Genomic DNA, 15,974 nt, shown 5'->3' on the forward strand with positions numbered 1-15,974 from the left:
CATATCATAAGGTGGTTCAAATTGGTCAGATGGATAATTTCTGTATTTTCTAACATTTGAGAATTTAGCTTTGCAATTTTAATCAATCATTACTATACTTTATTAATATACATCATGACCATACATATCATATATAGAAATTGATTTTCCAACAATTTAATTGTAGCTGTCCTTTTGTGACACATACAAGTCACCTGACAACACTGTTCTAGTCTGGGAGAGGACACAACTATTTTATTTTACAGAAAAATGTAAGTAGGCAGAATGCAATTACACTAATTGTGAATTTAGGCAGGAACAATAACTCTTGTCTTGTGGTAAGTGATAAGGATGTTGCAGCTGAGGTATTTTCCTCAGAATATCCCATTCAGTAAAACTGGGTCAGTCCAATGCTCCAAGAACCTCACAGCAACATGATACTAAGATAATTTAAAATCACCATCTTTTTTCAAGAAATCTAGAAGTTCATTATCATTGTGTAGCTGGGCCATAAAAATATATTCACTTCTGAAGCGATTTCTTTTTTTAACTCTCTGCCAGGGAACGTGCAAAAGCACAGTGATCTCTCCAAGACAGGTGCAGGAAGCACATGTTGCCCAACCAGAAGTGGCAGCACATTTGACTTCAGAATTCTAGGTCCATACAGTGGGATGAGACAGTATTTTTACCCTAGAAACTGCTATATAATGGCTATTAGAAATAAAAGATTTTATTTCACATTTTATAAACAAATAATTTTTACCTCTTATTCCATATGCTTTCTATGTGTATAATTAAGTAATTGTTTTGACTCCTGAGGGAATATGTGGGAGAAGAAAGTTGACTGGTGAGAGCTCTCACCCCACCTCAGGAGCTGATATTTGCAGGAGAATGAGTAAGCTCATCTTTGATACTCTTCCTTATTTTGACACAGCTTTTCTCTGCTGCTTCTCCTTCTAGCCCTGGGAGATAGGGCTGTACCACCTAAGAATTCACAGGAAAAGCAGAACAGATAGAAAGAAAAACTGAAATGGCTAGAAAGATAATCGATGGAGATCTGAAGTGAGGAAGACAACCAAACTGATGTGGGGAATAGGATTAATTAATGCTTTTAGAGTATACTAAATTACCAGGACATAATTACTGAACTGGGAAGTAAATCTGATTGCTACCTGCATAATTTTTCAACAGTTTATATACTTGCAGAGGCGGTGTGCTCCATTCATTTAAGTTAATTAGTAATTTTTATTTTTTGGTGTATCTTTTTTCAGAAGGAAGACATGATACTGTATTTTCTTTTTATGCAATGACTGAAACAAGCCTATATTCATAAAATACTTGCTTTATAACATAGCAGTCAGTACATCCATGTGGTTTTTCCCTCCAAAAAATTTAATTGCATCCCCTCCTTGCACTTGCTGAGTTTATACTGCACTACAGATTTTTAAAGTACTAAAAGAATAACTTTCTAATCCTTACCTCCTTTTATGAGCAATGCCTCGACAGAAAAAATGAGTCACTTGTCTCTCTTTATAGAAATACAGATTAGGGTCATATTGTTTATCTGGAGCTTTTTTTATTTTCCCTTATGATCTACAGTAAAATTCTGCTTTTAGTAGTGTCTGTAGTTGCCATAACATATATCATCATAAACATCATATGAGTAGAAAAAAAAAGGGTAACTGTTCAGAGATTGTAGCCTTGAGAAAGCTGCGAGATCTCAGATACTCTATTATTAGAACACATCTTAATAACTTTCACCTGAAGATTTCGAGGAATCTTTTATTAATAATGGTTTTAACTTCTCAAAAACCCAAAAGGTTAAAATCACACAGTGAGCAAGTAACAAAATTAAAAGCAACACCTCAGCCACCATTAGTAAACCTTACCCATCTTATTTTGGTATGCATGTGTGTATTACTTAACAAACATTTCAATCTAAAACCTTAGGCATATAATTTTTTTTGGTTTTCTAGCATGCGTTAGCCCCAATGTATGCAAACAACTGGGATGTCTGTAGATACTCTTGGCTCCCACACTGTGATTCAGTGACAACAGAAAGACCTTGTAACAAAAGAACAGCAGATGGCTTTAATGTTGATGTTTACATATATTAGTCACAATTCGAGTAATGGCACAGTAGTTTTCTACTGCTGCAAAGAAAACTTATATTCACTCCAATTGATTCTCTACTTCATCAAGTTACCAGAAGATATCGGGTTTAGAGGGGAAGTCCAGGAAAATAACAAATCCATGAACTGTTAAATCCTGTATCCCATTTTTGACAAAGTACCACCAGAGAAGCAGCATGCTGTTGGACTAAATATTAATTAGTCAGAATATTTCAAATCACAGACAAAAATAATCTCTATAACAATATCTGGCTTTACTTGTCTCCTAACTGCTCAGAAACCCCATAAATGACATGGAAAATGTTTCACCACTCTTCACTATCTTTCCATTACAACCAGTGCCTTGCCATTCTACGCTTCCCTCACTCAGTTCACTCAGGTGCTGATAATGGCATCAGTCACCATCCCAGCCATGGGCACAAGAATGTAATTACTGCTCAAAAGTCACTGGCACATAACTTTAAAGAGCTGTACCCCTAAATGGTATATGGGCAGCACTCTGCAAATCCGTGCAATAATCAGAGCTCTACAAATTAACCTCCACTTTATACTTGACAGACATTCAGATGGCATTTCAAGCATTTAAACTCGTGGAAACAAAGTAGATTTGGTAACTTGACAAGTCAAAACGTAAAGTCAAGCTAAGTGTCAGACTGCAGAACCAGAGTTCAGTTCTAGGCAGCAAGCATATAAGCAATAGCTTCTCATTCTTATCAGCGTTGTTTCATGTCTTACTGAAACTATTTTGCAAAACAAGTGACTTTTAATCCAGGGAAGAAGCTCCTACTTAAAAACTGTTTGCTCAGAAATAACTTTTTAGCTTTGAAGATGTTCCTCCTTATTTGTGGCTTCCTGGTAATGCAGAATTTTCCCTCTACTGCTTCCTTCCCATTTCACAGCAACATGGTTCCTGCAGCTCTTAGGGGGAACAGGTTCAGAACAGGGCTGGTGGAAAAATTACAGGAAAGGACATCGTTATGCACAACAAAAGACTGTAACATCTAGGTTAATCAGGATTACAAAATTAAGATATTTGGCTCACAAATAAATTGGAGGAAAAAGTCAGAATGGGGATAGTGAGCGTGAGGATGGTGTAGGAATCATGCTAATCCCCCCTGCATCAGTCAACAGAGGGTGAAATAATCATGGCAGACATGAAAAGGAATGACTTTTGCTTTTCTTTCTAAGAGGACAACAAAAATACGGATCTGTGATTGGTAAATGTTTTACCAGCTAACCTCCCAGTCTGAAGCAACCTTTGAACCTGAGGCTCTTTGTCCACAGTTCAGCTCCTCGTCAGCAGACCCCAGATGATAAGAGACATTTGACACTTCTATATACAAGCACAGCCTTACAGCATTAACAGCCTATAATTTTGTCAGTTTGTCAAAGGAGGATCTCAAAAGTGCTTGGAAACATCTTCTCTTCTAAACAATTTTGTTTCACTTCAAGACTGATCTACCTCATCAGAATTATGTTGAAAAATGACAGAGAGAAGGAATATCTGGTGTTTTGTAAAACAAACCCCGATTGACAATAAAAGACTAAACATATGTGGTAAGTAAAGGAGATTATAAATAAAAAGGCACCCTTCAGAAAGCCAGAGAGTCTATAGCCCAGTTGATCATCCGAGTATTGCAGGAGCATGCATAGAAGAACATACCATGGCACAGAAGACACATGAATCCTTTACACCAGTAATCACAAAGGAAAAACCAGATCTCTCTATGTCAGAAACCCTTTATGGGGAGTAGGGGAACCTTTCCAAAACTGAAATGAAAGTTGAAGAGGTTAGAAATCCAAAAGCCTCTCTCAAATGTCCTAATGCAAGAGAGATTTACTAAACTGCTGCAAAAGACCTCTGGGACTCGGTCCAGACTCACTTTTGTGTCATTGCTGCCACTGGCAAAAGTGATTGCAAAAGGAAAACAGTGTGAACAAGCCAACAGTTCCCTTACAGGCACAAACCCAAGTGTCATCTAAGCACAACTGACTTTAGAGTCTAAAAGGTGGATGCAAGCAAGGTAGCTGTCTCCTAATGACCTCTTAGAGTAATTTTGCTTTTAGATCTCATTAGGCATACCTTCACTGCATTCAAGTTTTTTAATGCTCATTGCAAATAAAATAAAATCCTACAGCCTCCTCTAAAACATAAGGTCACTGTAGCTGCCGTACATAAGGTGGGGTCAGGAATAAAATTACATTCTTGATAGATTTATAACAGATAGAGATTGCCGAAGCTATGACTGCAGTGTAGGTCTTAATATTGTAATGTATTTCAGCATGATGGTCCTCCCAAGGTGGTTTTGAGAGCTTTGAGATTTTCAGAGCTATTCTGCTTGCTTCTGTCTACATAAATATATTGTTTAGTCACAGGAAAGTAACACCACTTTCCAAATTCAAATTTTATAGGCTTAATAAATTACTTCTCTTGAACATGATTCAATCAGCCCCTTTATTTCATATCCATTTCTCTTTTAGAAAATCAAACAGAAATGTAAATTGTGCTGAAAACCCAGGTGGCTTGACAATTAGTTTAAATGAGAAACATTGTCTGAAATCTTCTAAAAAAATTAATCAGAATTTAATGTCTAATCTTGAACAGGCCTGCCTCAAGTGACAGTGCTTAATAGTCTGGTTTCTGACAAGGATATCCAGACACTCAGTAGTATAAATAAATAAGAGATATGAGTTTGGGCTGTGCACCTGGATATCGCAATTTTTTCTACTCCTAAGTGGTTGATGATTGCTGTATGTCTGTTTATGTGGGTGTCTTTTTCAAAAAATGTCTCTCAACCTTTTCCAAATGGGGCGCTTTTTTCTCCTCTTATCAGAACTACCTTCTATTAAAAGAGTGAAAGGGAGAGAGAAGCTGCAGTGGGGGGATGCAGGGCCCAGGGCTCGCACTCAGATATTCCGGTTCAACTCCCAGCTTTCTCAACAGTTTGCTCAACGATCGAGTCCTACTACATATCACAGTGTTCTTATCAGCTATAATGCAGATCATAAACTGGTCTTCCATGTAAAGATTTTGAAGACCTGGTAACAAAAAAAGCTGTTAACAAGCAGGCAAACGTAATTTGTGTCTCTAATGACTATTCATAACTCACAGCTTGAGAACCAATGGTTTACTAATTACAGATGAAGGTACAAGACATAATTCATCCTAATATGTATTTTGACATTCCATCTACCGCATTCATAGCACATGTTTTAAAGAGGATATGTAGAAGTTCAATTCATCTACCATTCAACTGAATCCCTTTCAGTGCTGACACTCCAGCACAAATCATATTAAGATTTGGCTACAGTAAGTATGGCAACAGCCCCATTTCTAGGCAATATTTACAGTGAAGCCACAGACATCTCAGGGGTCACAATAAAGCCTTTACAGGAACCATACATCAACCATGATTTGGAAAAGCCAAGTAGTTTTAGAAGTATGAGTTCATTAGTATAATTCTCAAAGACAGTGACAAAATGTAACTGCTATATTTTAGAAACTAGATAAATTAATTAGGGTATTGAAGCTACTTGGCCTGACATATCAGGACTGATAGTGCTAGAATTGAACTGTAAATGCCTAACCAAGTGAAGAACCAGAAGCTCTAGTACTCCGGGAATTTCTCAAGCTCAGTAAGGAGAAGACACCAGCTGTTCCGATCTGCATAGGCTTGCTCAAAACCCATGAATGCACAGTGACACCCTGAGGTACCTGCAGTCTGAACAAGTGGCAGAAAGAGGTGGACACACAGCAACGATCCTAGACTTCATTTAAAATTAATCAGGAATTTAAATGGAGACTGTCTCATTGCTATATCTATTCCCAAGTAATATTACAACTAAAATAATTCCTAATTGGGAATTTTTAAGTATGTAAAGGCCAAAAAGCAAATGTAAACAAATATGCAGATATATTTAGCTTTACCATCTCAAACAAGTGTTCGTTCTGTGAAGTGAAATAGTAAGATAAAGTATTTTTGGCAAAAGTGTTTCCAACAACGGTCTCTCTTTTCCAGGGGGCAGAACAGTGGAATATTATGTTTGGGGACAATTCAATGGCAACAAACCACTTTGCATATGTACAAAGAGAAAAAAGAAATATTTCATTAAAAAGTCTGGTTTCAAATCCATCTTCTTTCCAGGAGACTGTTCTAAACTGACAAGAGTTTGTTTCAAATGCTGCTTGAGTACCTGCTTTCAGCCCATCAATTACATCTTAAAAATGTACATTTTGTCATACATTTATCAGGCCCCACCTACACAGTTATTTGGCCGAGTACAGAACAGTATGTCTAATAAATATCATAAAGGTTCTTCTCAGACAAACCAAAATAGTTTCATATTGTTAATCCATTTTCCTTCATTCACTAATTTCTATTTTTAACATAATATTTCATTAAAAGTTAATGACATTGAAAATTAAAAAGTCTGGAGGCCTTCCAGTGGTTGCATCAGACATCGATTTACCTCTGCTTTTGAGAATTATTTTAATAACTCTCTAGCTTTTTAGCATCAACAAATATAGCATTCATCAAGGAAGCATAGCTTTCTCTGTTTAAAGACAAAAATCAGCAAGGTTCTTCTCTGACGGGATGGCAAATTTCTCCAAATGTTTTTTTCTTTTCCCTGTAAAAATTTGTCTTAAACTTCAGCAACATTGTCACACTGAACCAACAGAATTCCCATGTGGTTACAGGTGGATAACTATTGCAAGACAATATAAGAGAAAAACTGAAAGCCTCCAGACTCTACACTCCGGTCTGTAGAAGTTAATGAACGTTTCTACAGGCATCTGGCATGTGGTTATAGCACACTGTTACAGCAAACAGAGACTTTTATTCCTTGGGCTGTACTGCAGGAATCTCTGAAGGGTTCTCAGATACTTTGTGAGGGCAACCTTGAAGGATGTAGGCTTCAAAAGTGCTGTAAGGATGTCATTTCATTACCACAGTAAACAACACTGAGAAGCTTCTCTCTACAACATGAAATTTCAGGCTGTTGAAAGACAGTAAATAGCCCTGGTCCCATACATGATCACCATCTGGATCTAGCACATGAGCATTCACATCCTTCACAACCACATTTCACACGACTTGAGGTTGGGAAGCCATCAGCATTCAACAACTGACAGAATTACATAGGTCTCAGGGTGCTAAAAATGGACTACCAGGCAAATAACTGATTTTTTGTTAAGGATCTAACATTTACCACAAATTTTTCTCATAGCCACTAATTCCACTAGCATTCTTCTGCTTTGATCCCACAGACCATTCAATGTTAAATCTACCTTGTCACACATGAACGGAGGGGAAGAATGTAACATGATAATAACTAAAAATTCACATTCATTTACCACACTATAAAAATAATTAATGAATAACATTAAAAATAAGGTGCTTTTGATTTCAGAGAGTGAGCTCCTTCGGAGACAAGTCATCAGAAAGCCATTAAAACAATGAAGAAACAGAAAACTGAATCCGTACTGGAACAGAGATCACCTGGACCATACATATGATTGGAGTTTCAGGATTGCAAGTGTTTTAAAAACTCCATTTGGAAGCTGGGACTCCCTGTCACATGAAATAGTAAGTCAGAATATACTTCTCCAAACCAGAACAGAAACAACCTTCAAGAAAGCATCAGTGGATCATAAACAAAAATGAATCTACTCTTCCCTGGTACCCAACGAGAAGAAAGAGGGACATGACAAGGAGGTTATTTTATGTGACCTCTTTTATCCTCATGTACAAAAAAGGGTGCACAGACTAATTAATAACATATAATTTTAAGGTCTTTTTGGCTTATTCAAAAAGAGAGACTGAAGCATTTGGACAAAACATAACAGCTATAAGTTCTGCCTCCAATGCTGACTACATCAGCAGAGATTCCGGCAACCTAATTGTCTCTTGAAGCAGCACAGTAACAGATGCAGAAGGAAACACTTGCAAACATAAGAGGAGATAAAGAAACCAACTCTTCAGTACTGAAAGAAATTTTTAAAAGATGAAAGAACAGCAGGATGAAAAACACTATAGAATTTCCACAGAAACTCATAAATAAATGTTCCTACAGCATAGCTCAAGAGCCACTTGAAGCCTGCATTTTTTCCGAATGAAGCCCCAAAACCATATTTCGGTTGTGTCCACTCTATTAACAACAGTATAATATGAATTTTTTATGCTGTGTTACGTGACCTTCTATGAGAAAAATCTCAGCAACCATAGCTTATAACCTATGTTTAAAATTAACCAGAGACATTCAATCAAGATTTTATTTAGCTTCCCCCATATTTACTGAAACTCTGTAATTAATATTAGCCATTACTCAGAAGTTAAATGATAGATAAAAGTCACAAGTTAGCAGGTTTGAAAATCTTTTAAGAAACCTCAGTTAATTCAGTGCAGACGGAAAACTGAGATTACATTTAGAGAAAAGAAATATTACAGGTGTTTTTCACTACGCCTAAAAGGTAGATCATCATAAGCAAATTGTGGAGATAGATACAGAAGTGCAATATGACACAACTGAGTATTTTTTTTACATGTATGATAGAATTAATGCCTTTAAACAAGGCAAATACTTCAATATGAGCAACAGGATGTTAATTAAATTTAAAATTCAATCAAGAAAACTATGAATTATTAGAGAAAATGTGAGCCTTAATTTAACCACAGCACTAGAAGATAAAAAAAGTTGAAGAAAAATGTTATTATGAGATCTGTTAAAAGAGAAAAGCTTTAGAGAGCTACTCAGAGAAAACAAAAAAATCACCCAAAAATATCTAAAAACATTCCAAAATTAACACTTTAAAAGTTAACAAGGTGGCATAAAAGAACATTCACTTAACCTTTATCTGCATCTGAGAGAAATGTGACAATTATCAAGTACTACTTAAAGAAAAGGATGCTTTCTCCCACAGCTACATGGACAATATGGGATTGGTAATGAATCCAGCAGAAGCTTGAATGCTTTACTTCATCCTACATTAACTTTACCTTTCTTGAATACTACATCTGCAGGCATACCAGATTTATAATGTGCAACTAAGGGATCTAGAGAAATTTTCCCCAGACTTCATAAAATAAATATTCTTAAACTCTTGTCTATGAACCAGTGATGGACTTCAGTGCATTATTAGTGGTCCTATAAGAGCAGGCAGAATTTATGCACCTAATTTCCTTGTTTGTAAGTTGGGAGCTTAGTTTAAAAAAAAACAAAAACAAAAACAAAAACCACACACAACCAAAAAGTCACAACATTATACTATTTTTTAACTACCGGTTGCTGTAGTGACTATAGAATTCTTACACCATCGTAAAAGAAAAGAATGAAATCCACAGGACTTTACTCAAGTGAGGGCCACTGTATGAAACAAAAATTCCAGAAAATCTATATTAGAAAGAAAATTTGGACAAAATTGCAGTCTTTTATTGGACATCTTTAATCTACAGAATGCTAGTTGAGAATTCTGTGCAATGGTTATATGATTGAAACAATTATGTATGGAACAGTGAAAAACCTTTTACAACATGTATCTTAGAGAAGAAACATGAAAAACATCAAACTGGTGCAGTGGATTATTAATTAAATACGTAAGAGTATAAATGGATGGAAATGTGCCATATGAAAGTTGTAATATCATGAACATAAAACGTAATGATGCATCTTAACTATGATCTGCCGCATGGGCAAAGGTCAGAACTGAAGCTGCAAGGCAAATTTATGTATTTTGATTTTCTGATTTTGGTTGGCCTTACCTGAAACTTTAACTTCTCTGGACCATAGCTGTGATACTAATTACATAAATTTTCCTATAAAGAGTTCTAGCCATGTACACCAGGATGTTAATACAGAAACAAAAAACCCTGTGGATCTATAAACTAAAACATGAAAAAAATCAACTACTGCCTAGTGTTAGAACTAAAAAGAGATTTGACACCTTTCTCCTGCTTCCATCTCAAAACTGAGATTAACAAAATCAGTCTCAGCTCTTGCCTAATCCTTGAATTAAGAAAAATGCAGATTCATCCTCAAAGTGCAGCAACAACAGACTAGTTTTCCTTTACTCTTTCCCCTTTACTCTTTGTCCCAAGATTCTCAGACTTGGCCTACCTTGACTGCACAGACTGAACTTATTAAAAACCCTTTGTTGTGGTAAGGGTAAAGATGATGAGACACTCCTCTCTCTTCCCTCAGATTTTTTGTGGAATAAGTAAGTATTAAGTATGCCAGAGAAAGGGAGAGCCAATCTGTAATTTAGCAATTAGCTCCTTTCACACATAAAATATGGGTTCTGATCCTTTCCCTTCTGAGCACCTACTGCTAAATTTTCCTGTAGAAATAGGTTTCAATAAAGTTAGTGATTACTTACCATTAATAAAAGCAATCTGAAATTTTTAGAAGGCTACAACAAGGTTTTCCTCTGCTTTAGAGCAAATATCAAACTTTATGATTTCCTGTTCTTAAATATTCTTAGTTCTTGGGAGCTTGGCATTCTCAAAAGGATTAAAAATAGCTAAATTCTGTCTGCTTTTGTTAAACATAAGGTACTGTAACACAGAGGAGAAAAGCAGGTATCATGAGCAATCCAAAACCATGTTACAAAAGAATTCTTCCATCTAAGAACATACTGTAGCATTTGTTCAATATTGTCATGTATTTCTAATTTTGCCTCCAAAAATTAAATGCTGTTTATATAAATAATTTAGTGATATTTCACTTCAGTCTAAGCATTCGATTTCTGATTCTTCCTCTCTGACATCATCATTACATAAGTATGTTCCAAGAAAGTGGCATTTATCTCAGCCTTTAATATTCTTGAGTGAAATCAATTCACATATAAAAATATGTGTACAGTACTGAAATAGAGGAATTTCCTTTCAGAATTCACAGAACAAGTATTACACATTCAGAAGTTTACTTTAATGAATATGGACTGACCTGAGACTACCAGTGCTTTTCACCTTGAACTGCAAATGCTACAAAATCTTGGGTTAAGTTTCATTCACCCTGATCTGGAGTCTACCATGAGAGATAAAAAAATTAATGAATTAAAAATATTAACAAAAGAATCCTAATTCCATTGAAGTAATGTTCCTACTAATTTTGATGCAAATTTGAGCAAGACTAATAACATGGTATTTGGGAGGTTTGGTTTGTTTTTTTTTAATTGCTCTTTGACTTCAGGTCAATAAAATTAGTTGCTTCCTCCTTTAGAAGCCATATCAACTGTCCAATGAAGTTAAAAGACAGGAAGGCAGACACCAACGCTGAGGATTTGTTAATTGCCGTGTACATACCACCTTTCATCATTCCCACTTCATAGCATTTTCTTAGTCGGCAAGCCTGGCAACTCTTTCTTCTGTTCTTGTCAATGGTGCACTGGTTAGTAGCAGGACACATGTAGTCATTGTGCCCTGTAAAACCAGAGGGAAGTAAGGACACAGTTATACACAGACATAACAAAACTCCCTATAACACTCTCTTAGTTTTCATTGAGTATTTAGTACAGCATCTAACATCTCAGGAAGAAGGTAGGGTTACCATCATAATCTATTATAAAAGTATTGATATGGATAGTGAAACTAACATCTATTCACAATGCACCTATTCAGGTTCTTTAAAAGTACTATGAAACCTGCAAATTATAACTTCTGTAGACTGATTAAAATAATGAACAATTAAAGCAGTCACAAAAGAGTATAGATTAACATGAACATGTCCCTTGACTTCCTTGCTCTTAGCATGAGAAACACAATGCTATCTGGTCCATTGGCCTGTGTTGATGTTTAACTAATAGACTGCACAAAATGGTTAGAGGTTTATAGAATTAAAAAGGCCTATGCACAGAACATTTTTTGATATCTACCACAATCTAGGGCAGTTGAGAAACAAAAACCAACAATATAAAAATAGAAGCAACAACCATTAATTAATTGTATCTCAGGGATAAATCAGTCTCCAATTCCAGCTGCATGACAACTGATACATGCAAAAACTTTTTGTCATGACAATTTCTTAAATTGCCATATGCTGCAATCAAATTTGGTACTGGTACCTTTTCCTTCAGAGCTCCACTTCCTCTTTTATTACCGTCTACATCTCAATTCTCGTTACAAACATTTCCAGCGTACCATAATTTGTTACTGTCAACAAGCCTCTATTCCAATATTCTCTTAAAAAATGAGTGCTTAAACTGGCTATAAAATTTTTTTCCAACCACAGATAAGATTTAGCAAGGACAAAAAAGACTATCCAAAATGATCTTAATGGTGCTCTATATTCATCTAAACACAACTAAGGTACAGCACACAATGAAACAATTTTACTGCAGAACTGTTTGTTCTTTCTTTCAGGTCAAGGGATCAGCTTGAGGTAGAGTAGGATGGAGGTTTGACAGAGGCCTTGGTCTCATCAAATCATCTATCCTTGACTAGAAATTAGAAAATAGAGTAAAAATCACTATCAGATTACAGCAGGAACATCTGCTCTCTAATGCTACATAAGTGGGATCCAATCAAAATAAGCAGCTAAACTGTAAACTTGTTAATATGGTGACAGTTGACTTCAAACTGTTTCAAATAGACAGAATTATTATTTTTTAGCTCTACTTGACAGAACAGTATAATACTGGAAAAATCTGAATCCACAGGCTTTGCTCCAGGACTGAGTAAAAAGGTAGAACAGAAACACTACCACAAACTCAGCATGAAAGACCATTTTCATTTTCAGTTCCTCTGGTAGGACACAGACTGTTCTATATCTGATTCAAAAGATTTCACATGTAAGAAAAAAAAAAAAAAATCAAGTCAGAAAGAAAACAGCCTCAACCATACAAAAATGTGATATCTACAGGGAAAATGAACAAAAGGGAAAGCCACGTTTTCAAGAAAATGCACTTTTATTAGGTCACACTAAACACTGCAAATGATTGTAGCACCTGACCTCAATCACGAGCCTTTATAAGCCAAGCTCTGAAAGAGCATGAGAGGAAAATGGAAAACTCTCATTACTCTTTTTAAAAACAAAGAAAGACTTTGATATAGTATCTGATCTTCTTCCTAGTTAAAATGTAAATTCAGAAGGGTAACGAGCACAGGTTCTTAATTCAGCAAATAATTCAGAACACCATTTATCTCCCTGTAAAATAAGCAGATCAATGTTTCCACTTCGGTTAAAGCTGAACACTTGTTTACCACCTTTGCTGATGCTCATAAGGTTCAACTCTCAATGACAGTATGCAAAAATCAAAAATCAAGTGGAATCAATATCAGCAGGGCAGACATTCTTTTTCATAGTGCTTACATGGGTGGTAACCTTTTCCTTTGCTCTGAACCTAGATTTCTTTATACAAACTGCATATGTTTGGGAATAGGCATTTGGTTTGTAGAATAATACATAAAATAATCATATTTGTGATAGAGCTGCAGTCCCTACTAAAATTAACGTGATTTGTATTATCATATTTTAACACTGAAAAGTTTTATCTTAAATATATGCCTTAAAGGTTAGCATAATTAGTCTGTTTTCATGCATGTGACCTGCACCTTAGCCAGTCCACTCTTCTTTGAAAACGTTTGACAGACTTCACAGAATAAAACCTATAAAATTTTAAATGCAAAAAAAAAAAAAAAAAGAAAGATCTTTGTGAGAGGCATACTTCTTCAGATTATGAGTGCCATAGACTTCATAATTTTTGTAAACCTAGCAAGAATTTAATATTTCTCATAATTTTTGGTATAGTTTAACCGACATTCCTTCAGAAGACTGGAAAAGATGTAATCAACCAGAAGAAAATGTTTAATATTATACAGTAGAAATTATTATCAAATAAATCAGGTAAGAAGAAAGAAAGAAATAGAAGAAGGAAGGCAGGAACCTTTCCTGCTTCTGAACAACACCGTCTGATTTCAAGTATTCAGTCATAGGAAGTGAGGAGTTTCCTTTACAAGGTGCGGACTCAGACCAGGGGAGTCTAGCTTGGGGTGGCACAGAAGGGAAAAAGGTAGAACACAATTAAGGAATAGCGAACATTTAAAGACAACTATTATTTTAAAGTGAAATAGTATAACTCAATAACTCTGCTGTAAAGTGCATTGTCTTTTAACTATTCTACCTTCTATTTTATCCTTAAAGCTCATCTCTTGACAAAGTTGATTCTAAACAATCTGATTTACTAGAAGGGATTTCTCACTGGTGGGAATTATCAACATGTAAGTGGGACACATCATCAGGTGCCCAGCTGCCCTGCACTTCATTATCATGGTATCCAAACAGTAACACAAGCTAGAAGACAGGCTAATTAGGCTATTTGGATAGTTAGTTTCTCAGGAATACCAAGTGGAAGAAATTTCTTCAGTGATCACTGATACTCATAAAGGGAAGCAGATGTCAGTTAGACTCTGTGGTCTCACTGTTTGTTTTTGGTGTTTTTTTTAAATAAATTAACAGATAACTGGCATAATATTAAAGGCAGTGAGTTTAGTATGGTAGAACCCCTAGTTTTAATCCCCCCGTACGTATGACTTGCACTGTCATGAGCTACAAAGGAAGAGTTTAAGGGAGCTACTGGAGGAGCCTGAGGAGGGGTGATCTGTTTTTCTTATGAGATCTCACACATTGCACAGTTTAAAAAAGTAAAAATAACTTTAAGTATTTTCATAGCATTTTATTATATGCTAAGGTCTTTCCAGAACAGGGTGAAAAGATCTGGCTCTTTTCTTAAAGCACTAATTTTATATTTGACAATCTGTATAATAACAACCAACAGTGAAGGGGGAAAGGATACGGAAGAAAAGTATCAACAGGAAGATAATGGCTGAAATTGGGAAAGCTTTGAGTTTATTCTAACCCAGTCTGAAATAATCAGAGCTTTTTCTTACTGCACATGTAGTCTGACTTTCTCTTGTCTCCATGAATCATGTGTCTAGTATTTATGTTCAGACACTCATTGCTGTCTGTCTAAGGGTTCTCAAGATAGCTGTGGTGTAAGCAACAGCAGCGCATGCTTGAATTGGAGTGGCCAGATGATTTATCTGGGAGGGCTTCAGCCAGCAAAACACTCCATATTTCTTTAAAGTTAAGTGTCACTACATTCGGCAGAACTTTTAAGCATCTGTGTACTTCTAACAAGTAGTCTCAGCACAGTATATATGGTTAAAGTTAAGTACATGCTTGAGTGTTTCACTGAATTGCAGCTTTGAAAATCTGAGTTCACTTTGTCCTTGACCAGCAAGGATGAAAATTGGCGTCATATTAATAGATCAACAGCAATTAACATAACACAGATTTTTTTTTTTCCTTAAATGTGTACTTGCCATATTATATTCCGATAATCATCAAGATTAGCCTGAGGGAATCATTAGTTTAAACAGTACAAAAGTTGTGCAAAAAATGAATTCAAGAAACCAACATGTCAGCATGCCAGTTTAAGAATGCTTAATGACAATTCTACAAAGCAAATAAAGAAACATTTTTGTTAGGTGAATTTTGTATGACACCTAAACTGATGGAGTTGAATTAACTCATCATACATTTCAAACAAAGATAGTAATAATCACTTTTACTAATATTTCCTTTTACTAATATGTGCCTTTCCTTTAATTATTCTTTTATTTTCCATCCTCATGTCACACAAATTTCTTAAACTATTATCTATCTGTATAAGGCATCTGCCAGATTAGCCGTTTCCTGAGGAAGCACCAGGTCCTTCTGTGGTCTTATTTTGACAGTGAAATTCACAGAATTTCGTACATGGAGGTAAAGGGAAGGCTAGAGTGTAGACTTTATCTCCACCTTAAGGTGCCAAGCAAGCGATGAGTGAGAAGACTGCAGATAAAAAGCAAAATCTTGAAAAGAATA

At 35.7% G+C, this 15,974-nt stretch overlaps 1 protein-coding gene across 1 annotated transcript in view; it reads right to left on the minus strand.

Moving 5' to 3' along the window:
- ESR1 (estrogen receptor 1) overlaps positions 1-15,974 on the minus strand; it is a 162,909-nt gene that overhangs the window by 60,008 nt on the left and 86,927 nt on the right. The window contains 1 exon segment of the mRNA XM_026845948.1: positions 11,414-11,530. Within this exon segment, the coding sequence (XP_026701749.1) occupies positions 11,414-11,530 (117 nt within the window).

Source organism: Athene cunicularia (genome assembly GCF_003259725.1).
Source record: "Athene cunicularia isolate RWA chromosome 3 unlocalized genomic scaffold, athCun1 chr3_part1, whole genome shotgun sequence".
NCBI lineage: Eukaryota > Metazoa > Chordata > Aves > Strigiformes > Strigidae > Athene > Athene cunicularia.